General features: G+C 35.7%; 1 protein-coding gene and 1 pseudogene across 1 annotated transcript; both read left to right on the top strand.

Annotated features, from left to right (window-relative positions):
- Positions 1 to 11,385: 11,385 nt before the first annotated feature.
- On the top strand, positions 11,386 to 18,156 carry LOC145593746 (glucan endo-1,3-beta-glucosidase 3-like). The gene is made up of 4 exons (XM_081650126.1): positions 11,386 to 11,700; positions 15,839 to 17,092; positions 17,483 to 17,510; positions 17,680 to 18,156. The coding sequence occupies exons 1-4, from the start codon at positions 11,619 to 11,621 to the stop codon at positions 17,828 to 17,830; spliced, it is 1,515 nt and encodes a 504-aa protein (XP_081506252.1). The 5' UTR covers positions 11,386 to 11,618; the 3' UTR covers positions 17,831 to 18,156.
- Positions 18,157 to 19,503: 1,347 nt separating this feature from the next.
- LOC145633887 (wall-associated receptor kinase-like 8 pseudogene) lies at positions 19,504 to 21,942 on the top strand (annotated as a pseudogene).
- The last annotated feature ends 4,284 nt before the right edge of the window (positions 21,943 to 26,226 follow it).

Genomic DNA, 26,226 nt, shown 5'->3' with positions numbered 1-26,226 from the left:
GTGTAATTGTATAACATTCAAAAAGCAAGTAAAAAAAAAAAAACAGCAAAGCAACAATAAAACAATGTCTAAAGGCAAGTGTTCCAATGTCTTTGATATGAACATGTCTCAAATTGCGTCTCTCATCGAGTGCTTGGTACCGTGCCTGAGAAACATGAATGGTAAGTGAGTGATGGACCGCATGATCTGAGATTGCCTACATTGATTCAAAAAAATGAAAAAAAAAAGAAAAAAAATGTTGAAAGTAAACTTGCAAAATTCAAAATTTTCAAATTCAAAATTACACATCTTGGGGATTCTCTCGGGTCTTGAGCCTTTTATCCCTTTCTTCCTTAAACCATCAACTTAACCACATTACAACCCATGAAAGACCTCTTTGAGGTGTACATACACTTGTGCAAAGTTCGGCTAGAGCTACGTTTGGCCTGATTCCTAACAGATACGTAGGCAACCTCATATTGAGGTGCGGCCACATTCATATACATGATCGAGTCAAAAGAATATCCAATGCTTACCCCTACCCATTTAGAGCTAGACTTGGGGGCTTGAACCCACATCATTTAGCCTACCAACTTTAACTCTTCTCACATCTCTTTCCATCGCCATAACCCTTGCAGCCAGCCTTAGTATCACATTCACACACTTCACTCACACATCTCTTTCCATCGCCATAACCCTTGCAGCCAGCCTTCACACACTTCACTCACACATCCATATCCATATCAATCATCCTTCCCTTTAAGAGCCCTTTATCATGAAATCTTGTTTCAACACTGTGCATGTTTCAAGACAACATTCATTAGAAGTAACATTGTATACTTGCTTAGCTTTCTGACCTGAGCAATATTCATTGTTTCATGCATCGCATAATGTGCTGAGAAACATTTATAAATCAATAATTTTTAATCATACAAAGCATATCGTGCTTAGCTCCTTGACCTAATCAACGTTCATTATGCAATAATCACTTCATCTATATACGTGCTTAGCTTCAAGACCTAAGTGACGTTCAAGATCGTTTCTTTACACCATATATGATGCTTAGCTCCATGACCTAAGTTCATTCACCTATCGTGTCACATGACGTAATTTCCCTTAGCCTCCTAGCCTAAGAACATGCATCATGCATACATTATACTCAAGACTAGCATTTCAATATGACAAGAAGAAAATCCATGTGATTCATTTCGTCTTGCTCAACAAGGAAGTTCAAAACTTCTTCCCCTTTTTTTTATCATGACTTTTCTTTTAGGGAAGTTTAAAAACAAAACTTCATTTTTCATGTCTTTCTTTTCGAGAGAAAGTCGTTACCCTCCACTCATAACAAAAATGACGGAAAATTTTTGCTTTTGCATTTTTAATTGCATGTGTCAGTGCACACACTCACTCAAGACACACACAATCATAAGTCATACACATGTCATGTCATGTCAAGTCAAACTTGGTCAAGTCAGTGGTCAAGTCAATCACAATATATACGAGTCCATTGGCAAATTTATTTTTGCAGGTCTCATCTATAGCCCACGTCCGGGGACAAGCGGACCAACTACAGCCCACGTTCGGGGACAAGCGGACCATCTACAGCCCACGTTCGGGGATAATCGAACCACCATCATTTCATGACGCAAGGTTCTCGATACACAGAGACTTGCAATCTCATCATTTGTCGACTTTCCTCAAGCATGGAAAGCATTATCCGGTGGATTTCTTCAAGCATAGAAAACCGCCAAATTCATATGTCGGCTTTCCTCAAGCATGGAAAGTATCATCTGGTAGATTTCTTCAGGCTTAGAAAGCTACCAAATTCATCAGTCGGCTTTCCTCAAGCATGGAAAGCGTTTCAACAAACGTCATCCGGTGGATTCCTTCAAGCATAGGAAGCTGCCAAACTCATTTGCCACCGATACACTGGTGCCAGATACGTATTCTATCCTTTTACTCTTTTATCTCTGGAATTAACATTTTTCTGCAGGTATCGACGTATACAGAGTGATTTAGGATCGCAGAACGTTTTAAATCATTCTCCGTCCCTATCGACTACTTTGACTATCATTTTCGAAACTGACGTTTCTAAAAACTCAGTCAAAGTGGGGGCTTCTGTAGACACCTAAAAATGTCTCCCCAAAACCAAACCCGATGATGAACAACCTTTCACCGCCACTATTGGTCGGGTTCAGTATTTAATCCCGAGAGTGCTTAAAAAATCGTATTTGATTAAATTCGTATTTTTGAATAGTCCATGGATTAGTCTTGATGTTTGGTAAAAGCATAGTTTTAATTTCAGCCCAAACTTATTATTTAATTTTAGCCCAAACCTTTTTTATTTTATTGTCTTATTATTTAATTTTAGCCCAAACCTTTTTTATTTTATTGTTTTATTATTTATTTTTGGCCCAAACCTTTTATTTATTTTATTTGCTTATTTTCTTATTTTAGCCCAAATAATAATAAATCAGAAAAAGGCCCGAAATTATCAATCGGCACTTAAAATGCTGAACGAAATTAGGGTTAAAAATGTATTTAGACGGAAAAGCGGGCTTATAATTCCCGCGCCACGAAAGAAATCCACCGTGTCACGGAAATCATTCCCGTCTGACAGTGGGAATTCCCGTGACACGGGAAACTTGCCGTGACACGGGAATTTCCGTGTTCTTTCCGCGTAAACCCTTAACGTGTTTTCTTCCCCGTTTACTAAAAATTTCCCGCGTCACTCAAAAATTGCACCGTGTCACGGGAATGTTTCCCGTTTGACTGTGGGGCTTCCCGTGTCACGGTACAGTTTGCCGTGTCACGGGATACTTTTTTAGGGTTTTTATCATTTTAGGGTTCCGTGTGTTCCCTCAGCACATTTTTTCCATAAATACCCCCTCATTTCTAATGTACGGGACATCAATTAATTCTCTATTTTTCTCTCTTCTATGCTCTAGCCTAAACATTAGCCTAACCTTATTCTTTCAAAATTCCTAATCAAGCACTCCAAGGAGTTCATACAATACCCAAAGTTCTATACTTAAACCAAGGCGTGAAAGGTATAATTGACTGAGGGTTTGGACCAAATCAACTCTACTTTAATTTAATTTCCATTTGATTTATATTTTTATTGAATTTACTAACAGTTTATTCATGATGTAGCAATTTAAAGGAACGCGCGGAATGTGAGTAATTAATTAATTTAATTACTCTTATTTTATTTTCTTATTGCTAGTATCATGATTAGGTTATTTTATATTTAATTTGACTAACGATATTATTGTTGAATTGCTTCCAATATTAATGTTTATTCTATTATATTTTTTATTGATCACCATATTGCATGTTTAAAGAGAATATGTAATTGAAAACCACGCCTAATAAGATAATTTGGACAACCGGTTTAGGTTCCCTTTTAATCTTGTTATTTAATCAAGTGATCACTAATATTTTAGAATTATGTGTTGCATTAATATTAAACCAATTTAGCTTAATAATAGTTTGGAGCAAATTGAATCTCTGTTTGTATGCCTTTGAGATCACAGGAATCATTTTTCACTATAAGAATCGAGTAGAGGCCAATACGGGCGAATGTGACTCCATGACTCACTTCGTACCATCATCCCCGATCCTCCTTCCGTGGTTCCGAACCATATGGAGTTAGTAATCTCATGGATTATGAATGGGGGTGTAACCTTCACGGGTCAATCGTTGTTGCCTATTGTTGTCCCTTATTCGTGGTTGCCTTTTATGATCCGTGAACGGTTTACAAGTTCCTTAAAAACTTGTTGGCGGCTCCCTACTTTATTTGTCCCTAATCGTATTATGTCAAATCCCACTTCCTATGAGTGCCAAGCATATTCACACATGCTTTTAACGTAGGCGCACTTCGAGCGACGCTTACAGGGATATTCATTGTTAATTATTTGACTCAAATTTTATTCAACATGCAATGGGTGGAGGAAGCAAAGAAAGATGGAATAGAATGTGAAGAAAATGATATAGATGGAGGGATATGAAGAATTAGAAATAGAATGTGCCCCCAACTCAAATGACGGAAAAAACCGACTCATGCATGAACCTTAGACATGGTTATGGTGACATATACACAAAGTGTTTGCTACGACTAGTGAGTGTAGGTGACATACTTGGACTCGTGTCACGACCATGTGGCTAGACTATGTGACTCGATTCAATTAATGTCTTAACAAGGCATTATTGACAGTAAAATTTAACCGAATTAATTAGTAAACTGGTTAATTAGACACACGGTGATGACTCGATCAATAATCCGAACTGTCGTCAAAACGACAGGACTGGCGCCTCTCTTTGCAGTGTAGCGCCAGACGACAGAGCTGTCGCCAGGCGCCACACTCCACAAAGTGGCGCTACAGTTCAGATTTTGGCGCCAATGCTGGAGCTTCAATCTGAGACTGTTTTCGGTGTTATTAATCAACAGGGGTATGCCTAAAGTCGTACTAGGTCAATTCTGATTAAAATATTAGACTTTATTTATTCAAATTAATTAATTAATTAATTCATTAGGCAAAGTTCTTTAAGTCATTAATTTATTTAATCTCAACACAAGTCAAACAAACGGTTAAGAAAACATAGTATATGCACAACAAATAATGCACAATTAGTCAAGTAGGCACAATATGATGCAATGAGTTTGCAACCTAACCATGACTCTAGTTCTCTAAAGTTCGGGATATGGTTTAGTCAATAGAGGGTCCATGGTTAATTGTCCGGATGCACCGCGCGGAAGCCTAACCGTGAAGGGTTGGCGCGAGTGGATGGGACACCGCGAGTTTAGAAAAAAAACTCGCTTCCATGGTTTGGTGAATTCAACATTCTCGGATGTACCCTTTGTTGCTCAGAGCGTTCAATCAGGTAGATGGAGCATGAATTCCCAGGGGGTTATGTCCATATGTAGAACACATATGGGTTTCAGAAAAGTTAGAAAAAACTCAATCAGGAAGTAGGATCGAGCAAACAATGCGAAAAACTGGTCGAAATTAGAACGCATATTTCTGGCTCGGTATTGGAAGAATTTGGCGCCAGCAAACAGAGATTGGCGCCAGGTTTTAGCTGTAGCGCCTGGGGACAGAACTGTCGTCTGGCGCTATAGTTAAAAGTCTGGCGCTAATATTCTGTTCGCTGACGCTAATTCCTACATGCCTCAGCAGCTTTCTGTGCTCGATAAAATTTTCCAGTTTCGCGCAGTGTTATTTCGGTCCTAGTTGTGAAAGATATTTCTCAAATTTCCTACGTGTAAAAATCCTATGTTTTAACTCATTACGGATGGTCTTTCCAATGAGATCTTTTTTATGCATATGACAATAATGTTAATCAAAATTACGCACATGAAATACTTAGAACGTTTCGAGTCTCATCCACTCATTCTAAATCATTGCCGAAACAAATTCAGGAATTAAAATAGAAATCCTCCCCAGTGGAGTCGCCAAAAACTGTAGGGAATATTTCAAGCGTCGTTAATCCCCTAACTTGAACCCCACTGTGATCATACACTAAAGTACGGTGGCATCCAAAGGGAAAGAAGCTAGAGCAAAAGAGTCGCCAACAAGTTTTTAGGAACTTGTAAACCGTTCACGAGGTGAAGGTTACACCCCTTAACGATCCAAGAGATCGTTAACTCCAATAGGTCTGGAACCATGACTGGTAGTTCGGGGATGAAGGTACAAATCCAACCTAAAAGAGATTGAACCTGCCCTAATAATAGGCCTCTACTTTATTCAGATCGTATTCATGTGCGCTTTCTGACTAACATGCAAGCAATAGGTTTTCAAAAACAGAGAGAAGAGAAAAGAAATTAAAACCATCCGCAACACTAAACTTTCCACACTTTCACTTCATTCGATTATGATTCGACGTGAAAGGTACTCATCACTGGGTTTGGTTTTGGGGAGACACAAATGGGTGTCTACAAGTGTTTTACTGTAATATTCACTAGGTAGGAGTAGACAAGTACTGAAGTATAGTAGTATCACTAGTATGTAGTGTAGGACGAAGGCTAATCCTCTTTCAATTTTTTTTTTATTTTTTTATTTAAAAATAATACCGTGTCATAGGACCCACCATGACTAAAGGTGGGTCCGCCCTTGAATACATGTACCTCTTTTTGGTATACAAGAGTGGTTTTTTGTTCAAATTTATAAGCTATATATTTAGCTTATTACTACATTTTTTAGAAGTATATGCATAATTATTAATACACTAAATTTTAGGCTTTTATCTAATTCTAATACACCTTTTCTCCCTGTAAGTGCATTAGAAATTTTGAACCTTTAGACCTTAATATATATATATATATATATATATATATATATATATATATATATATATATATATATATATATATATATATATATATATATATATATATATATATATATATATATATATTTTGAGAAAGACCTTAATATATTTCTATCGTATGTGTTAAAAAAATATTTATTTTTCTAATTTTTTGTTACACAAACTTAAAAAACTGATCCAAACTATGACATTAGAATTTAAATAAAACCAAATTTTTTTAAAAAAATCTAATTTTTTAAAATAAAACCAACAAAAAAAAGCATAAAGTGAACCGAACCGGTTCAATTGAAATAAGAAATAAATAATATCCTTTCCAATCAATTAATTTAGCTAGTTTGGGAATTAAATTTTATAAATAGCCATTTTGGTAAACACTTTTGTCAAATTAGCCATTTTAGTAAAAGATCCAATTGTCGATTGTTTAAAAGACTTGGATTAGAGACATTTCCAATTTAACAATCAAGCTAATACAGTGTTCTAATAAATTGGATAAAAGTCGAACTTTATCTCATATTAGTAAATGTTTAAGCAAAATGTTTTACAATAATGTGTCCTAAACAATCCTAGGCAATCAAACTCATATTCAAGTGTGTTTGATTCCCATCAACTTTATGGGATGTACTTCAAACATGTCGCAAATTTTAAGGTGCATCTAGAATTATGTTTTACGTGTTGTACTCTTTTTTCCTTAACCATGGTATTTTTTCACTGGATTTTTCCTTGGTAAGGTTTTTAATGAGGCAGCATTACATGCACATTGATAGGTACATATTGTATTGTTTTAGATAATTAACATTCAAGAAAAAGTGTTGTAAAATAGTGTTTGTTCATTATCACTTGGTAGTTACTTTTTAACAGTCAATTTTAGATAATGAACATTCAAGAAAGAGTGTTGTAATATATATACATTATCTGTTGAGGAGGTAATTTTTTTAAAGTTTAATATGCACGTCAGCATGTGGCTGGTAATTTTTTTTTAAAATAATAAAAAATAACGCAAAACCACCAAGGCCAGCCCCCTGCCACGGTGCCCACAGCTAGCCAGCTCGTTGCCAAACCTGCCCGACCGTTCCCCACGGAACGTTGGCCGCCGCCACGACCTATTTCCCCTCCCCTGATGCTGCACTGCCTCGACCACCCTCCCTTTTCCCCTTAAAACCTCAGGTAACCCCTCCTCCTCCCATCACTAATAGAAAAAAGACTATTTTCGACGGAATTTTTCCGTCGGAAACACCCTGAAATCTGTCGGAAGTGGTTGTCGGAAAATGTTTCGTAGGAAAAAGGGTCACTTCCGATGGAAAAAACTTCGTTTGCACCGTTGGAGATCGCGTTTGGGGGGTTGGGTTCGGATATTCGACCACTGTGTTGGTGTTGTTCACGTTGGTGTTCGATCTTGTGGCGGCGGGTGGTAGTGTCGGCGGTGGAAAGAGAAAGGAGTGAGAAGGAGAACGAGAAGTAAAGAAGAGGAAAGAGAAGGAGCAGAGAAGAGTGGACGAAGAAGAGGAAACAAGAAAGAGAAGTAGCAGAGAGGAGGAACGAAGGAGAGAAGATGAAAGAGAAACAGAGAAGGGGGAAATAAGAGAAAGGGAGGCGGAAATAAGAGAAGGGGGAAATAAGTAGAAGGGCTGCGTTTTAGGGTTAGGGGAAAAATGGTTTTTTTTTTTTTTTTTTTTTTTTTTTTTTTTTTTTTTATAATTATTTTCCGACAGAAAATTCTGTCGGAAATTTCCGACTGATGAATCATATTTATATAGAGTTTATAGGCACATATATGCTAAATTATAGTTGCTTTTTGAGTCTTTTATCGCTTTTTAGGTCGCAATTGCATAAGTTGTCCTTTTTGTGATATATTACGCTTCGTTTGTGTTTTTCTTAATGTTTCAGGTAGTTTCTATAACTATTTGGACGCTTTTGAAGTGGTTTTGGAAGAATCGGACAATGAAAGGATGAAAAGTCGATGAATCGAGTTTGTTCAATGAATGATATATGTTTATGGAATCTTATTTTGAGATTTATATGCCTGAGGAATGAATATAGCATCACAAGGGCCGCAATGCATCTTTCGGAATTGAATTTGAGTTAGAAACGAAGTTAAACGATGTTTTACAAAGTGGCAAAACTGACCTTTGGTCACTCTTTTGATAATAACTTGAGTTCTATAGATCGGAATGAATTGATTCAAATTTCATTAGAAACTAGACTTGAAGAGCTTTCCATTGATAGGTCGCACACCCCTATAAGCTTCTTAGATCTCTAGATACAAGCCTTTGAAGTCGATCCTGCGAAGCTGCCAATCCATCGCCCAGCCATCGGGCGATGGACGTGCTGTGCGATCGGCCGTGAGCTGCTGGTTGGGGCGATGGAAAACCAGCGGCCGCTGGTCAAACTCCCCCTTGTGCAGCTCGTCCAGCCATCAGCCACCCATCGCCCGATGGGTGGGGTGTGCGTGTAAGCCACGAGGAATCCTACGTTGATTATAATTCTTTCAATCGACCAATCATATCACGACTTATGTAATTGCTATTTCTGATTTTATTTTATTTATTTATCTTTAGATTAGTTTTAGAATAATATAAATACTCAAGGGATATTATTTTTTTCCTTATTCCTTTTTATACTTTTTATTTTACGTTCGTTTTCTTAGCCCTAGTTTTCTCATGGGCAACTCTGTGGATTCTCCATGGATTGTTCTTGAGTTTATTAGTTTTATTTATTGAGGTAATTTTATTTCTTTATTTTAATTATGCTTTCTTTATTAGATTTAGCTTTAATTATTTATTTCATGTTTGAGTAGTTTAATTTCTAGGGTTTGGGAATCCATGTTTATACTTTAATTCTTGATTGATATTATTTATAATTTGATTATTGATATCTCTAATTGATAGTGTTTTATTGTTAATCTTGCAACCTGATCAATTGTTCGATTAATTCTTGTTAATAAGAGTTTGAATCGAAAGATCTTACTTTTAGATGCTTACCTACAATTAGCAATTTTGATTATATTAGCGACCGAACTACATATGTTGAATTGAGAGCGTTTAGACCCGACCGTAGGCTTAGCAATTGCTCTAGATAATTGATTGATTGAATTGTTATTGATAGATTTAGAACTAAAAACATGGTGAACCATAACCCTAGGTCTTTTTATTAATTATTTTATCCCTCTTTTAATTTAGACTATATTTTTATCCCAATTTCGTGACATAGTTTAGTTTCTCCATACCTTGAAATTTAGATTGAATAGCCATCTCTCTGTGGATTCGACCCTACTTACCCTACTACATTGTTAGTTGGTTTTGTTAGGAATTTATTTTTGACAGGTGTACGACAATCTATCACCGACGGACTATAAATCCATCGGAAATTGTAATTTACGACGGAAAATTTTGTCGAAAAGAACATTTATTCCGACGAAATTTTAATCCGTCGGAAATTTCCGACGGATTTTTTTAATTCGTCGGAAATTTCCGACGGATTTTTTTATTCGTCGAAAATATTCGACGGAACAAAAATCCGTCGGAAATTTTGCTTTTTTCGACGGAATTTTCGGGTCCATCGTAACCAATCCGTCGAAATTAGCTTGTTTTCTAGTAGTGCATCTAAAAACCCTTAAGCTAAAGTAACCTCCCCAACCGTGGAAATATCCAGCCGTACCACCCCTCACCGCCACCCTAGCCTTTCGCTGCCAGAGATTGAAGGTTAGAGTTTGGGATTGTGATTTGGGGGATTTAGGTGGATTTCGTGGTGATTTGGGGGTTTGAATTTGGGGGATTTAGGTGGTAGGGCAGCGCCGAGACTAGAGGAGGGGAAAGGGGGTATGGGCGGCGACCGACGCTTTGGGGGGAAAGGGTTGGGCGGGGCTGTGAGTGGGCTGGCTATGGGTGGCACCGTGGCAGGGGGCTGGCTTGGAGGTTTTGGTTTTGGTTTTGGTTTTTTTTTTTTTTTTTTTTTTTTTAATATTTGATTTTAATTTTTTAAGCCAATTATAAGCTGACACGTGTCTTGTAACCTATAATATTAGGTTGGATGACTTGTTCGGAGTGTCAGTGGTGAACGTGTTAGAAAGTCTGGATTAATAAAAATTATCTGGAATTGGGATTAATATTGATGGATGAGGCAAAGTTGGGATTAGGGCCTGTGTCTAATTGACTGAACTGAATATTTTATGAGAGAAGGAAATTATGAGCTGAAGTGAACTTATCAAAACTTATTAGAAATGAACTGAACTTAAAATAATATGAAGAGAACAGATCCTTAGGGCCCGTTCACATTTATTGAACTGAACTGAACTGATTGGAGCTGAAGTGAACTGAACTGAATATTTTATAAGAACGGGAAATTAGAAGCTGAAGTAAACTGATTGGAGCTGAACTGAACTAAACTAAACTGAGCGAAACTAAACTAAATTGAATTAAATTGAAATTAAGTAAATGTGAACCGATACTTAATCATGACATTATTATTTCCATTTAAATATATGAAAAAACATCGTCATATATTTATAGGAGTAAAATTTTTTACTTCGTATAACAATATCAAAATACTTTTATTATTTTTTTTTTGAAGGGGGGGAGATTTAAATTCATTAATAATAAGCCATACGACACTTACATAAGAAATCGTAATCGAACAATACAAAGACAAAAGAACCAATTACAAGTTCAAAATAAAGGAAACTACAATTGCACGCGCAAAAAGACATTCTAAAATACCCTTGGCTCATATAACGCTGTCCTATGCAGCCTCTTGCAAGGGGGTCTGGCAATATGTTGTAGTTTCTGACGTGAACCTTCATTGGCTCAGAATCCTGTACTCCTTGACCTAGAATCAAAATTGGTGTCGTACACTTCACCATTGATAAGACAATCTCCGATTTAAACACGGATATCGGCATGGAAGCATAACCCTTTAGCCCAAACCAACAGAAGATCAAACCAAAGCCCCATAGCCAAAAAACCCGGCTCAAATCCTGCACTAGATACTTTTAAAAAAGGAAGAAGTATTGAAAAAATATGTTAAAATCTGAACCGTCCAAAACCTGTCCAAAAGCTTCCAAAGCAAAGATGGCTAGTTGATCTCTCAAGTCTGACAAAAAACATAAAAAACAAATAAATAAAAACAACTCCTCCACCTCGACTCTTCAACCTTTCAACACTCTTTTTACTATTCTTTCCCTCTTAAATACCTCCTTTTCTCTCTCTATTCTGCCCCTTTTTTCTCCACTCAACACTTTGCTACATTTTTTTTCTGGGTTTGTTCTCAGATTTGTGGACTGGGATTTGAATGGTTTTTGAAGATTTTTCACTAAAATGAAGGCAGATAATTCAATGGCGGCTCTACTTGTTTTCTTGCTTCTACTTTTTCTTCATTCTGCCTTTTGTGCTGATGAGAGTAAGTGCTTCTCATTTTCTGGGTTTTTATTATTTTTGCTAAAAAGATTGACCCACAAAAATGCTCATTGTTCTTGCTGTTGTCTGTGTATTCTTGCCATTTGAGGTAAATTTGCTGGTTTGTTGTATTTTTGCTACATTTTGGTTTATATTTTTCTTTGTTTTTGAAATTTTATTATACCTCATAATTCTTGAAATGTGCTAAGATTGGTCCTATCTAATAGAACAATTAACATTTTGATTAGTGTAAAATAGTTGATTTGGGTTCCAGCTCAATGTGCTGTTTTATAAGGACAATGTTGGCATCTTAAGGAATATTTTAATGACAGCCTTGCAGTGTTTTGTAACCAACAAACTAACTTAAATAATTTAAACTTGAAGGGTATTAGAGTAATTTTGGATTTATTTGAACATGATTTGAGTACATTAATGATTTGGTAATTATATGAGTCTTGTTATAGCAATAAAGGAGTAATGATTTCTAAGGCAAGGTGATCTAAGTATGTGGTATTTTTGGAATGTTGATGAATTGTATGGTGAAATACTGAAATTATTGCCTTTTTTCACCATGACTAGGTTTGAGTTTCGGTACCATTTCTTCCTAGCTAGAGTAGAGGAGGTAGTGGGATTGTTATGCTATGTTATGGACGGAGGAAGGCCGATAAGACCTTATGTTAACTAGTTAACTCGAGAAGCATAATCGTTATTGTAGTGTGTCTAGTGAGGCTCCTTGTGTTGATATGGTAGTTTGGTGGAGTTAGATGCAAGCAGTCTCATCCTTTTAAACTCTCAAGCAGCTATTTGTAAGACTTTTGATTTGAAATGCATTGATGCTCTGTTTGGTAGGTGGTAATGAGTGATGCAATGTAATGGTAATGAACTAGTAACTAATTTGGAATGGAAGTCTCATGTCAATGTACTTGGTATGATGGCAATGCAACTTTAACCTAAGTATTTGTCTTACCAATCATTGGAGCCTCGAATTTTTTATTGAGTGATTTGTGAAAAAAAGCACATACCTAGCCAGAATGCATTCTAATTGTATTTTCTCGAGATTTTCCTTGCAATATAGCTCATCATCAGTCTCGCTATTTACTACTATCTTCTAAACATGCCATGATAGTTTGCAACTTCACAGATATAAAATGTGTACTTAAGAAAAAAGTCACTTGATTACATTATTATTGTCCTCTATTACAAGAAACTATAATATTGGCTATGAGAATTCCCTCAGCTCCACTGGCAGTCGATAAGTATAAGGAGCTTTTCATACCTTGAAAAAGTATGGATAATTTTCATTTTTCCTAGAACTGGAAAGATGTGAATTATGAAAATTTGACAGTCCTAACTTGTTAATTATTATTGTCATCACCAGCCAGAACTTCTTCATGATCATTATGTTGCCTTTTGTGGTTAGTACATATTTTTAATTGTCTCTAATATAGATGTAAAACAGAATTTAATGCCCTAACCGATTTAATCAAAACCAACCTAGTTTGAAACCATGAGTTCTGAATGTACGTCAGGTAAATCAATATTTTGGATTCTATACGAGGCTGATGGGAGACTTAAAATTAACAAGCATTCAGGCAGAAGCACAAAGCTTTGCTAGCTTGTAAAAGCCTTCCTATAAATAACACAGCATTCAAATCATGCTAATTTACCGCCTTATCCCTATCTTGTTAAGAATATGATGCAATGTTGTCAATTTATTTGGAATTTACTGCTTCTACTAAATTCCCTTAAACTAATTATATTCAATTACAAATCAGGACCCTCCTAATAATTAGTTTTGGGAATTTGGTATTAAGTGAGCTTAAATAGTACAGTAGTGTACGTCTTCACTTGCAATCAGTAGGAATGTAGGATACATTTATGACCTATAACTTGCTAGCTTTGACCAGCGTCTACAACTATTTGGCTATAGGGCTTTAAAGGATTTGAAATTCTCATTTTAATATACTTAAGGCTTTGATTATATTACCTTTAGCATGCTATTGATACAATGATCTGTTTTGTAACTGAACTTGATTGGCATGACATAACTGTCATTGTCCTTTTGTCCAGCATTGTTTTTACAGGTTATTCACAATTTTTCTTGATGTTATTATTATGTCTTACTCGGTTTTACTACACTTCATTTCCTTCGTAGATTTTTTATTGCTTGATCAAGTTCCTTTGCTAGCCTCTATGGACAAGACTTAAGTTTCTTACCTTTCAACTCAATGATTTCACTTAATTTTTGGTAAATTGTTCACTTGAAAGTAGTAGCAAACTCTTTTGTAATTTTGTCTATATCAACTTCGGTATCAGAGATATCCCCATATACAAGATTAATTTTTTCATCTAAGATGATTTTAGTTGAGTTTGAGACAGATCAATATATACCTTTCAAGATAGAGTTCTTTGTTTCATTCTGTTTTGTAGATAAAAACAGATATAGCATTTCTTTGTTCTGTAGATGTGTTATGTCTTTTCATCAGTAGCTTTTTCCCATGAGATAAATATTTCATCTTTATCCCATTGATGCTTTCTTACTTTTCATTTATACAATGATCTTTAATATCAATTCCATTGTTGGATAGATTCCATTTTGTACTTTCACTACCTTTGTCCGTGCATTGGCAACTGTCCTTGGAAACTTTTGATTCAATTTGTTGGTTTATATGTTTGCTTTGAGGTCTTAGTAGAATATAGAGAATGATATTTCACATTGCTTTACTTTTGCTGTTTCAAATTGAAAGAAGGCCACTAATAAGTTTAAGAAATAGAAGAAATGTTCTCTTACATTGATAATTGGAGGAGATAATTCTCATTTAAAGCTCTAATGATAGGATCTAGGGTGCAACCTTGATTAACTTCTGATTTGGTTGATGTTTAATTTACTTCAAACTTTGACTATGATCAATTTGTTATTGGGTCTTATACAAATTTATAACTATGGTCAATATAGAATAAAGTCAAAGTGAGTAGACAAAAATAAGGGACTTAAATGAAAAGCAAGTAAAACATACAAAGTGGAGGTAGTATGATAATTTTTTTTCTTCTTCTTAATTCTCCATTATTCCAACTCTTTGTCATCTGCACAAGTGCATGTTTATCTTTGCATTTGGACATGTCTAAACCTTGTTGTAATTTCTCCTTCATCTTATCTCTCCAATTCTACTATGGATCTCTTCTTCCAGGTTTCATCTCTTTCTGCCTGTTCTCGTATACCAAACTTTGACAAACACATCTTTTTCCTACAATCATCTTTCAAGCATAGTCTTGATTGAAAGCCCAACATATTGACCCATATAATAAAGCTGGATGTTTAACTGACTAATAAATAATTTGCTTCACCTTAGGGGCACATTGCATTCCTAGATTCTCCTCTATTCCTCTCCATTTGTGCTATTCAGACTTGATCCTGTGCAAAACCTTTTTGTTAATATATTTGCTTTTTGGATAAAAGACCTGTTGTACATAAATCTCTGATTAATAGGTTTACTGATCTATCCATTTTTCTCCTGCTTCTAAATTTTTTTGGGCTGAAATAGAATTTTCCAATTCAAGCTTTCCAATGTGAATAGGACTTATATGATTACTGGAGACGATGATATTAACTACAGTCATTAAATTCATTGAATTTTGCTTTCAAACTAGTGAATATGAATTGATACATTGTAATCCCTACTAAATAAGCGGTCACAACTACGACAAAGACTTTTCAATGTAGATGGGTTTCAGTAGTCTTTTTATCTTAGAACTGTAGAACAAAGTAATTGTAATTCAAGGAGACAAAGAGGGAGTTCTAACAGACTTGGAAGATCCTGATTATGTTTGAATCGTAAACCTATTTAACTATGCTCAAGTAGTTTATCAGGGTGATTATTTGAGAAGGCATTTGATGAATGAATTTAATCTGTCATCAACTCAGGAGTCAGGACATGGTATCTTGAATGTGGTACAATGAGAGAGAGTGAGAGTTTATTACCATCCTAAAAAAAACTTGGCATCTGTGTCATCTATCAGTATACAGCTTGAAACACGCAATTGGTGTTAGTCTATTGTGATTTTTTTGGTGACATGTGAATATTGTAATTTGTATTTCACTGAACAATTGTACTCACTCTTGTGCAAAATTCTACGCTACGCAGATGCCTTTATAGGTGTTAATGTAGGAATGGATCTCTCTGATGTGCCTACTCCAACTCAGGTTGTCGCCCTTCTCAAAGCACAAAATATCCGACACATTAGGCTTTTTGATTCAGATCGGTCTATGCTCCGTGCACTTGCTAACACAGGAATACAAGTTACTGTCTCTGTTCCTAATGAACAGCTTCTTGGAATTGGTCAATCAAATGCTACTGCAGCCAACTGGGTAACTCGGAATATTGTGTCTCATGTACCTGCCACCAACATCACAGCCATAGCTGTAGGTTCTGAAGTTCTTACTGCCCTTCCAAATGCTGGTCCAATACTAGTCAGTGCCATGAAATACATTCATTCAGCCCTGGTTGCTTCAAATCTTGATTCCAGGATCAAAGTGTCAACTCCACATGCATCATCGATTATACTCGACTCTTTCCCACCTTCCCAAGCTTTCTTTAACCGTACATGGGACCCAGTCATGATTCCCTTATTGAAATTTTTGCAGTCTACGGGTTCTTACCTCATGCTTAATGTGTATCCTTACTATGATTACATGCAGGCTAATGGTACGATCCCCTTGGATTATGCCCTTTTCCGTCCTCTTCCCCCAAATAAAGAAGCTGTAGATACCAACACTCTCTTGCACTACACCAATGTTTTTGATGCCCTTGTTGATGCTTCTTACTTTGCCATGTCCTATCTAAACTTCACCAATGTCCCTGTTATTGTGACTGAATCAGGTTGGCCTTCAAAGGGTGACTCATCTGAGCCTGATGCCACCATTGAAAATGCTAATACATATAATAGTAATCTCATTAGGCGAGTTCTGAACAACACTGGGACACCCAAACATCCTGGAGTAGCAGTAAGTACATACATCTATGAATTGTACAATGAGGACTTAAGACCTGGATCAATCTCAGAGAAAAACTGGGGGCTTTTTGATTCCAACGGTGTACCTGTCTATACTCTGCATCTAACAGGTTCAGGGACAATATTGGCCAATGACACTACGAACCAAACTTACTGTATTGCAAAGGAAAATGCTGACCCTAAGATGCTTCAGGCAGCTTTGGATTGGGCTTGTGGGCCTGGAAAAGTAAACTGTTCAATTCTTTTGCAGGGAGAACCTTGTTATGAGCCTGATAATGTTGTTGCCCATGCAAATTATGCTTTTGACACTTATTACCATAAGATGGCCATGGCACCTGGTACCTGTTATTTCAATGGAGTGGCTACTGTCACCACTTCTGACCCAAGTAAGTATCACAAGGTTTTTAGTAAACTTTACAATATATTCTCTGCACCATCCTGAGCAATGCTGAGCTCTTTTGATATTTGGACTAAGTAGTTGAGTCATTTATGGAGCTGCTGTAGTGCTTCTATATGTTTCCCTTTTACAACTTCAGTATATAAGAGGAAGAGAATTGTCTGAACTCTTGCTCCCTAAAAAAAAAACACCCTTTGCTAGTGCTTATTCTCAGACAGTTTTCCAATAATGCTGAAGCATTGGTTACTCACACTTCTGGTTGCTACATCTTTATGCTTATCACGGTCGGAGCTACTAGCTAAATTGCCATTGTTTACTTGCTTAATAATTGTGGCTCTATATATTATCTGTGGAATAACTATTATATTCGTTTCTGCAGGTCATGGCTCATGTATATTTCCTGGCAGGTATGCATATTGATTTTTACCTTCTGATCATTTCACACACTTGATATCATGTTGCTGACTTCTAATTAGTTCTTTTTGGTTGGGTTAATCTAGCTAAGGGCCTATTGATATTGTATGAACTCACAAGTTATCTGCCTAGTATTAAGATATCTTGTTTTACCTTTTGCAGTGGTGGAAGGAATGAAACCCTTTCAAATAGCACAGCTCTCGCTCCTTCTGAAAGCTCAACAAGCTATGGTACTCCATGTCACTTGTTTCACGATTCTGCTTGGATTCATGTGGTATTGAGCAGTCTTCTTTTGTATGCATATTCTTTGTGACATAGAAGTTGGAATTCTGAATGCATAAGCAGCTTTAGCTTCAACATATTTGCCAAGATGTTCGGATTGGTTCCATTTAGAAAGGTGCCACGGACCCAATTTTGTATGTAGAGGAAGGGTCAAAGATGGCAGTAGGGGTTTTTTCATTTGAGATAAATTGTTCAAGGTGTATGATCATTCTATCAAAGAATAGAAAAGGAAAAAAAAAAAAAGCAGAAGAGATGGATGATCCAATTGGATTTAATGTATCATTTTTTTTTTTTGAAGAAAAGCATTCAATGTAACATACTTCCTATTTATTAAAGGTTTTTATTTTTTTGGTTTAACCACCAACACTGGGTATTCATTAATGAAATTGCCTCACACTTTTTATTTATTAAAGTGTTTTGGTGCTTTATTATGTATTTACTGGATTTAAACCCGTGTGATGCACGGTCTTTATTAATAATTAATCAAGGTTCATTATTTGTGTGAGATTGACGTCAAATTGCTTTATACTACGTACATGATTTTATAAAAAATGCTGAATTAAAAGTGGTGATAAAAGTAATTGAATATTCACAAATTGTATGGCGTGGGTAGCTGCACACAAAACACACTGTTTTTATTTGTCTTATTGACTATTTAGGAGAGTTCTTGTGCGTTTGCATAGCAATGTTGGGAATTATCCTTTGACAACCCGAATCAAACTTCACATACAGATTCCTATGATAATCATCTCTGATCCTCGTTGGAAAGTGATATGTTAATCAGAAACTTGTATATTTGAGAGGGAGACTGAGGAATAAAAAATGGGTTTACAACCATGTGTTTCAAGCAAAAACTATTATAGTACTACAGGTCCAGAATTAGTGGCTCCAATAATAAAGATAAAGGTAAGCTTTTATGGTAATGAAAAAGGTTTTTACAATGTTTCTTTTTCTTAACATTGTACCAATCATAATGCTTCAATGAAGCTTTCTTTTCCTACACTTATTGGACACGGAATAAACTACATGTCTATTTGACTATCAAATACTACTTAATTTCCTGGAACCTTAGCTTTTTGTTGATAAATGATCAATATCAGTGATTCAATGAGGTATGATAAACTCACAGGTCCTATTGGAGGGTAACAGAGTTTAGTACCATGCTTCATTTCAAGCATCTTTCTTTCTTTGATGGAGCGACGTGATGATTGATAATGACTGAGTTCATCAGTGATCAGGTGTGTTACAGAATAACAGTTGATATTGACTAGTACTTCGTATTACTATAAGTTTGTGCTCAATTTCGATCTTTTACTTTTTTTGAACCTGTGTTGATGAGCAGTACTAAGCTACTTGTGCTTATCATCATGAATGTATATCTTAAAAGTAATTGATCAAACAACATCCTATGTATATGAAGTACAAGTGAAAAATACAACCAAATGTAAAGTGACAGTAACATGGATGGAATATATGTGCTCATATCATGTAAAAAGTAAAAGATTATAATTTACTTCACCAATATATATATATATATATATATATATATATATATGTATATATCTTTCACTTTGTTGACAGTTCGTATGATTAGTTTCCTCAGAAATATAGTTTCATAGAGAGAAAAATATGAAAGAAAAATCCCAAAAGAAAATGAGAGTTGAGGTAGCAGTTTTAATTTTTGTATGGAAGCTGTTGCAGATAATGTCAGCAGCAACTCATCCTGTACGGATAGCAAAGCATGGGTGCAAAGAAAGGTGCGGGAATACTAGCATTCCTTACCCTTTTGGCATAGGTCCTAACTGCTACCACAACCCTTGGTTTGAGGTTGAGTGTAACAAAACGAGTGGTAAGTTCTTTGTAAAGAAGATATCTGAATACTATTATGCACAGCAACTTGTAAAGTGGAGGCCGCAGATAAGCTGGGAAGATCGACGAACTGTAACCATTGAAACTTCAAGCCTATCGTTTGGAGTTGGTGATCAAGATGGTTCTGTGTTCTTTCATGATACAAATTTTGCAAATTTAGAAGAAAGTCCGTTTTTGTTCTCAAGGAAGTATAATATTCTGATGGTGTCTGGTTGCGGGGGTGCCACAATGTTGGTAGATAGGCAGAACAAGACATTGGCAGGATGTGCAGCGTTCTGCATCAATGGTTCTAAACCAGGATCAGACTGTTACGGTATTGGCTGCTGTCAGGCCACCATTTCACGTTCCTTTAATTATTTTAGTTATAATTTGTCAGCTCTAGCCAATAAAAGTCTAGACTCCTTTAATGGGGCGATGTTGGTGGATAGAAATTGGATCATGAGCAATCGTAAAGGTATTCTAGCTAAAGGCGAAGACTTGTCCTTCTTTTCAGCTCCAGTTGTACTTGAGTGGACTATTAAGGACTTGGAAGTATACCATCCCAAATATGCCAATTCGAGTTGTGTAAATAATACTGCTAGTGCTGATGATGATGGAGGCCTTGTTTGTCGATGCAAACATGACTTTTATGAAGGCAATCCTTATCTTCCTTATGGTTGCCAAGGTATACAATTTGCTATATACATTTACGTACATTCTTTACTTATTCTTGCTCAAATGTATTCAAATTCGAGCTTGTACATGATGGTGATTATACATAACATACCATTTTGCAGTTGTGAAAGAATGTGAAGCTTGTGTACAAGATTGCACCCGTCATTCAAATCATACATTTGGTTGTCCCCCATTTTTGTATACCAGCAAACGTGAAGCAATATTTCCAATAGTACTTGGACTCGGTAAGTTCTTGAACACCCAACGATTTATGAAAGTAGTTGTCTTTTAACATCACTTCGCCGCTTTGTTAGGAATTAGGATATTGTTCAACTTTATTTACTTCTTTTTTTTTTTACTTGCTATGCTTTCTATTTAAGGAAGTTCTATTTTACTTGCTATACTTCTTTTTGACCATAAATTCTATCTACCTCTATATAAATTGTTATGCAGTCAAAATTGACTAGTTGTGCTTGACTAGGTCTGAGCATAGGATCAATGCTAGCACTAATCGGAGCATATTGGTTCTACCAAGTGATAAAAAGAAAAAGGGATTTGAAGATCAAAGCTATATATTTTGAAAGAAATGGCGGTATGTTATTGAAGCAACAAATGTCAACTTCCAAGGACTACAACACTACGAAAATTAAAATATTCAGTTCAGGCGAACTAGAGAAGGCAACTGATCAATACAACGAAGATCGTATACTTGGACAAGGGGGACAAGGAACGGTCTATAAAGGAATGTTGGGTGATGGGAAGATTGTTGCTATAAAGAAGTCTAAAAAAGTATGTGAAAAACTATTAAATGTCTTCTTAAACGAGGTTGTGCTTCTATCTCAAATTAATCACAGAAATGTTGTTAATTTGTTAGGATGTTGTTTGGAGTCAGAAGTTCCTATATTGGTTTATAAGTATGTGCCTTGTGGAACTTTGGCTCAGCATATCCATGCTCCGCGACAAGACTTCCCTATGGCATGGGAAATGCGCTTGCAGATAGCCACAGACATAGCAAATGCTCTTGCATATTTGCATTCGTCATATTTTGTACCTATATTTCACAGAGACATCAAATCTGACAATGTTTTGTTAGATGAGGGATACAGAGCTAAATTATCAGACTTTGGGATATCAAAGTCTGTTAATATTGATCAAACCCATGTCACCACGACTCATGTTGTCGGCACATTTGGTTATCTGGATCAAGAGTACTTTCATTCATATCAGTTTACTGATAAGAGTGGTGTGTACAGTTTTGGAGTGGTACTGGTTGAGCTTTTAACCGGAGAAAAGGCAGTCCGTTCAGAAGAGGATGAAAAGAAGGGACTTGTATCATGGTTTCTTGGACATTTTGAAGACTCTAAACTATACGAAACATTAGATGCTCGAGTCATTAGAGAAGGAAAAGAAGAGGAGATAATGGTTGCAGCTCACCTTACAAGAAGATGTCTGAACTTTGATGGAAGGAGAAGACCAACCATGAAAGAAGTTGCTGCTGAACTAGAGACACTTCGGTCTTCCTTACATCATGGATTGACAAGGAGCCAATCTGCAGTTTCATGCTTCGAGCTCAATGATTCAGCATTTTCTTCTATTGACATCACTACAGATGATTTTTAAGCAGAAAAAGTAATTTACAGCTGCATATTTCATTTGCCAACCTCTTCTCAACTGGTATAGTGCTCATTTAGATTGCATTGAAGACGCACTGAGTAACAAGACTAACTAATTCATAGAAGATAGATTAATTTTTTCTTGATTATTCTTGTGTGATAGCTTGTATAAAATCTCTTGAATAGTTTGTTATGTTAGTCAAATTTCATTACTAGAAAATCTTGTAATCAAGTACTCGTGTAGCAAACTTTCTTCAATCGATTTTACAAAAGTACTTGTGTAGCTCTTTTGATATTTGGACTGAGTAGTTGAGTCATTAATATAGCAGCTTTAGTGCTTTTATATGTTTCCCTTTTTTAAACTTCAGTATATAAGAGGAATAGAATTGTCTGAACTCTTTCTCCATAACAAAAAAAAAAAAACCTTTGCCAATGCTTATTATTCTCCAGACAGTTTTCCAATTGGAAGCATTGGACTACTCACGCTTCTGGTTGTCACACCTTTATGCTTATCATAGTTCGGAGCTACTTGCTAAATTGCCATTGTTTACTTGCTACTCCGTATATAATGATCTGTTGAAATAACTGTCATTTACATTTCTGCAGGTCATGGCTCATGTATATTTCCTGGAAGGTATGTATTGATTTCTTACTCTCTGATCATTTCAGCTGTTTGTACACCTGATATCATGTTGCTGACTGCTAATTACTCCGTAGTTCTTTTTGGTTGGTTTAATTTGGCTTAAAGCATATTGATGTTGTAAGAGCTCACCAGTTACTATCTACCTAGTACTCATTTATCTTGTTTTACCTTTCGCAGTGGTGGAAGGAATGAAACCCTTTCAACTAGTACAACTCTTGCTCCTTCTGAAAGCTCCACAGGTAATGGCACTCCATGTCACTCCTTTCACAGTTCTGCTTGGATACATGCGTCATTGAGTAGTCTTCTTTTGTATAATTGTATGCATTTTTATTGTGATGTATATGTAGGAATTCTGCACACGTAATCAGTTGTAGCTTCCACATATTTGTTAAAAAGTTTGGATTGATTCTGTTTAGAACCACGGATCCAATTTTGTATGTAGAGGAAGGGTCAAAGATGGCACTAGGTTTTTTTTTTTTTTTTTTTTTTTTTTTTTTTTTTTTTTTGACAGGTAAATTGTTCAAGGTGTATGCTCAATCTATCAAAGAAAAGAAAAGAAAAAAAAAATATAGAAGAGATGGATGAACAAATTGGATTTCAATGTATCATACTTCTATTTATCAAAGGATTATTTTTTGGGTAAATTCAAGTTGATCTCTAAGATAAATGATGTGAATAAATCTCCTCTCACAATTTATTTATTTTCTTTTATTTTTTAAATAATAAAAGTAAAATAATAAAGTGGCACAGATTTCAACATATAAAATTGTGAGAGGAGATAAATTAAATTGTTAATCTCTGAGATTAACTGGGGCTTCCTCTTTTTTTTTTTTTCTTTTTGTTTTTTTGGTTTAGGCACCAACACCGGATATTCATTGATGAAATTGCCTCACATTAGTGATTATTACAAGTATTACTTTTAGCATTTTGGTGCGTAATTTTTTCTTTTCTTTTATGAGATGGCGAGCCTTGATCATCATTACTTTTAAAGCGTGATTTCTTGAGGGTAGCTCGCAGTAGCAACAGTAAGCCACAGAGGCCAGCAGCAGTAGCAGTAGCAGCAGCAACAACAACAACAGAGCGTTGCAGTAGTAGGAGGAGAAGCAGCAGAGCACAACAAAAGCAGCAGTTGAACACAACAGCAGCAACAGAGGTGGAGCAGCAGTAGGGGACAACCGTAGTAGCAGGGCAGAGCGGAAGCAAAAGCAGCAACAACACACCTAATAGTGGTTATCACCAGCAGCAGCAAAGCATGATAGAAACAGCAACATTTGCGCAACAGAAACCACAGAAGGCCAAAGTAGCCCTCTAAGGACCCAAGTAGAGGCTAGGAGGCACTAAGATAGCACAAAACTAAGACACACCAGTAAAAAGGCCTTACTAACCTCTGCAGAGCAATAACACGCCCTGCAGCCACATATTGTCACTCTTACTTGATCATCAAACAGGCCATGCTCTCTAGCACTTCCTTACTAGGCCATAGCTTTTCGTTCTCCAATATGCCTAAATTTTCTACTTCTGCAACGGATTTTTAATCTCTAATCAAGGTTATAGTACTCAGTGAGTAATTACAAAATTCTAAACCTGCTTTCCAGAGATAGAATGGAACCTCGAAATCTGATCAAAGATTTGCAGAAATAGAGATACAAAAGAAGAAGAAAGAAATAGATTTAGAGAAAGGAGAGTTAGGAGGAAGGATGTCATTTCATTCATTATGCTTTCTTGGCAGTGGCGGATCCAGAAATTTAAAAATGGGGTCCATACCATAGAACCGTACGACACTCCGGTAGGCAGTTCGGCAGGCGGCAGCTGGCACGGCGGCAAGCCCCGAGTCTTCAATTCGCCTCTTTGGGTTTAGTTGGAGACTAGAGAGAGTAATTGTTGGGGTTCTAAGAAAAAATTAAGAAAATAATCTGATGCTTGGCACTTTAGCGGTTTAGCGAAACACACATAGGCTAGGAGAATGGGGGTCCAAGTTTTTGGTTTTTTTTTATAAAAAAAATACTATTGGGCCTATTGGATTTTATTTATTTTATTTTATTTATTTATTTATTTTTTTTAAGTAATGGGGATGCAGCTGCTCACCTACTGGGCCATATAGGCCCGCCATTGCTTTCTTACATCACAAGGCCATATATAGGCTTTACATCATTCCACATATAACCAACTTAAAATAACAAGTAAATGCAGCAAAATGCAAAATGAAATGTAAAATTCTGCAGTGACACTCCCTAACAGATTTATTGAATAATATTGCTAATCATTCTATTATAATATCTGCCAACTCACCAACATGCAATCCCATGCATGTTTCCTCTTCACAAATGATTTCTTCTTCCAACTATGCAACTTTATATTTTCCCCATCCCCAAATACCACGCTGCCATTTGTCATCATATCACTGGTTTGATAATTGATTATTATTGTAGACACCCAAATATGTCTCCCCAAAACCAAAGCCATTGATGAATACCTTTCACCACTACGTGAAAAAATGAACCGGTGCTAATGTGGGGGGTGCCAATTACCCCCCTTTTGGCACCGGTTCAAAACCGGTGCCATAAACAGATTAACCGGTGCAAAAAATGTCCTATATATATATATATATATATATATATTTTAAATTTTTTTTTTCACTTAACAATTAAATCAACTTAAAAAAATAACATTACAATATAAATCGAATTGGTTTCAATATAATCCAAAATTTACAATATATAATCAAATCCAAAATTACAATATAGATCAATTACAACTAACATATAAATAAATAAAAAAAATTACATTATAAATCATAAAAAAATTACAATATACTCGTAAATCAAAAAGAAAATTACAATATGAACATATCAATATTCTTGCATAATCGGTACCTGCACCAATTAAAACAGAAAAAAAAAATCAATTGGTAAAAATAAGCTTAAGAATAAATAAAAAAAACCCAGAAATTCAATCCAAACAATTCAAACCCAGAAAAAAAAAAGCATTAATTCAAGGATTTTTTGACTTTTACCACAAAAAAAAATCACAAAATTGTTTTTTACTACCAAAAATTTTAAAAGTTGTATTTTACCACCAAAAAAATTTCTAAAAATTGCTTTTTACCACCTACCGTCAAGAAACCGTTAAATTTAACGGTTTAAAGAAAAACTCTTCGATTTTCGTGCGCAAAACATGTTGCTCATAGGCTTAGGGGGGCATTTTGGCCCTAAGGGTTCAATTTGAAGTCGGAATTGACAAAAAATGATCAAAAATGCCTCGTTTTGCGTGTTTTACGCAAATCGAGGTATTTTTAAATGCACAAAAAGAAGCATTTTCGATCATTTTTTGTTGATTCCAACCTCAAATTGGTCTCGTAGGACAAAAATGCCCCCCAAAACCCATAAATATGATGTGTTTGGCACAAAAATCGAAGAATTTAAAATATTCCGTTAGGTTTTTGACAGCAGGTGGTAAAAAAACAATTTTTAATTTTTTTTTGGTGGTAAAATAAAACTTTTAAAATTTTTGGTAGTAAAAAATAATTTCGCGATTTTTTTGGTGGTAAAAGTAAAAAAGTCCTTAATTCAAACCAAGGAAAAAAAAAACAGAAATTAAAAAAATATCAAAATCGAAAAAAAAAAAACCAAAAATGAAATCGAAAAAAAA

This window comes from Chenopodium album, chromosome 1 (genome assembly GCF_948465745.1).
Source record: "Chenopodium album chromosome 1, dcCheAlbu1.1, whole genome shotgun sequence".
NCBI classification, from domain to species: domain Eukaryota; kingdom Viridiplantae; phylum Streptophyta; class Magnoliopsida; order Caryophyllales; family Amaranthaceae; genus Chenopodium; species Chenopodium album.
Note: the sequence above shows the minus strand (reverse complement) of the source record. Positions and strands in the feature narration are given on the sequence as shown.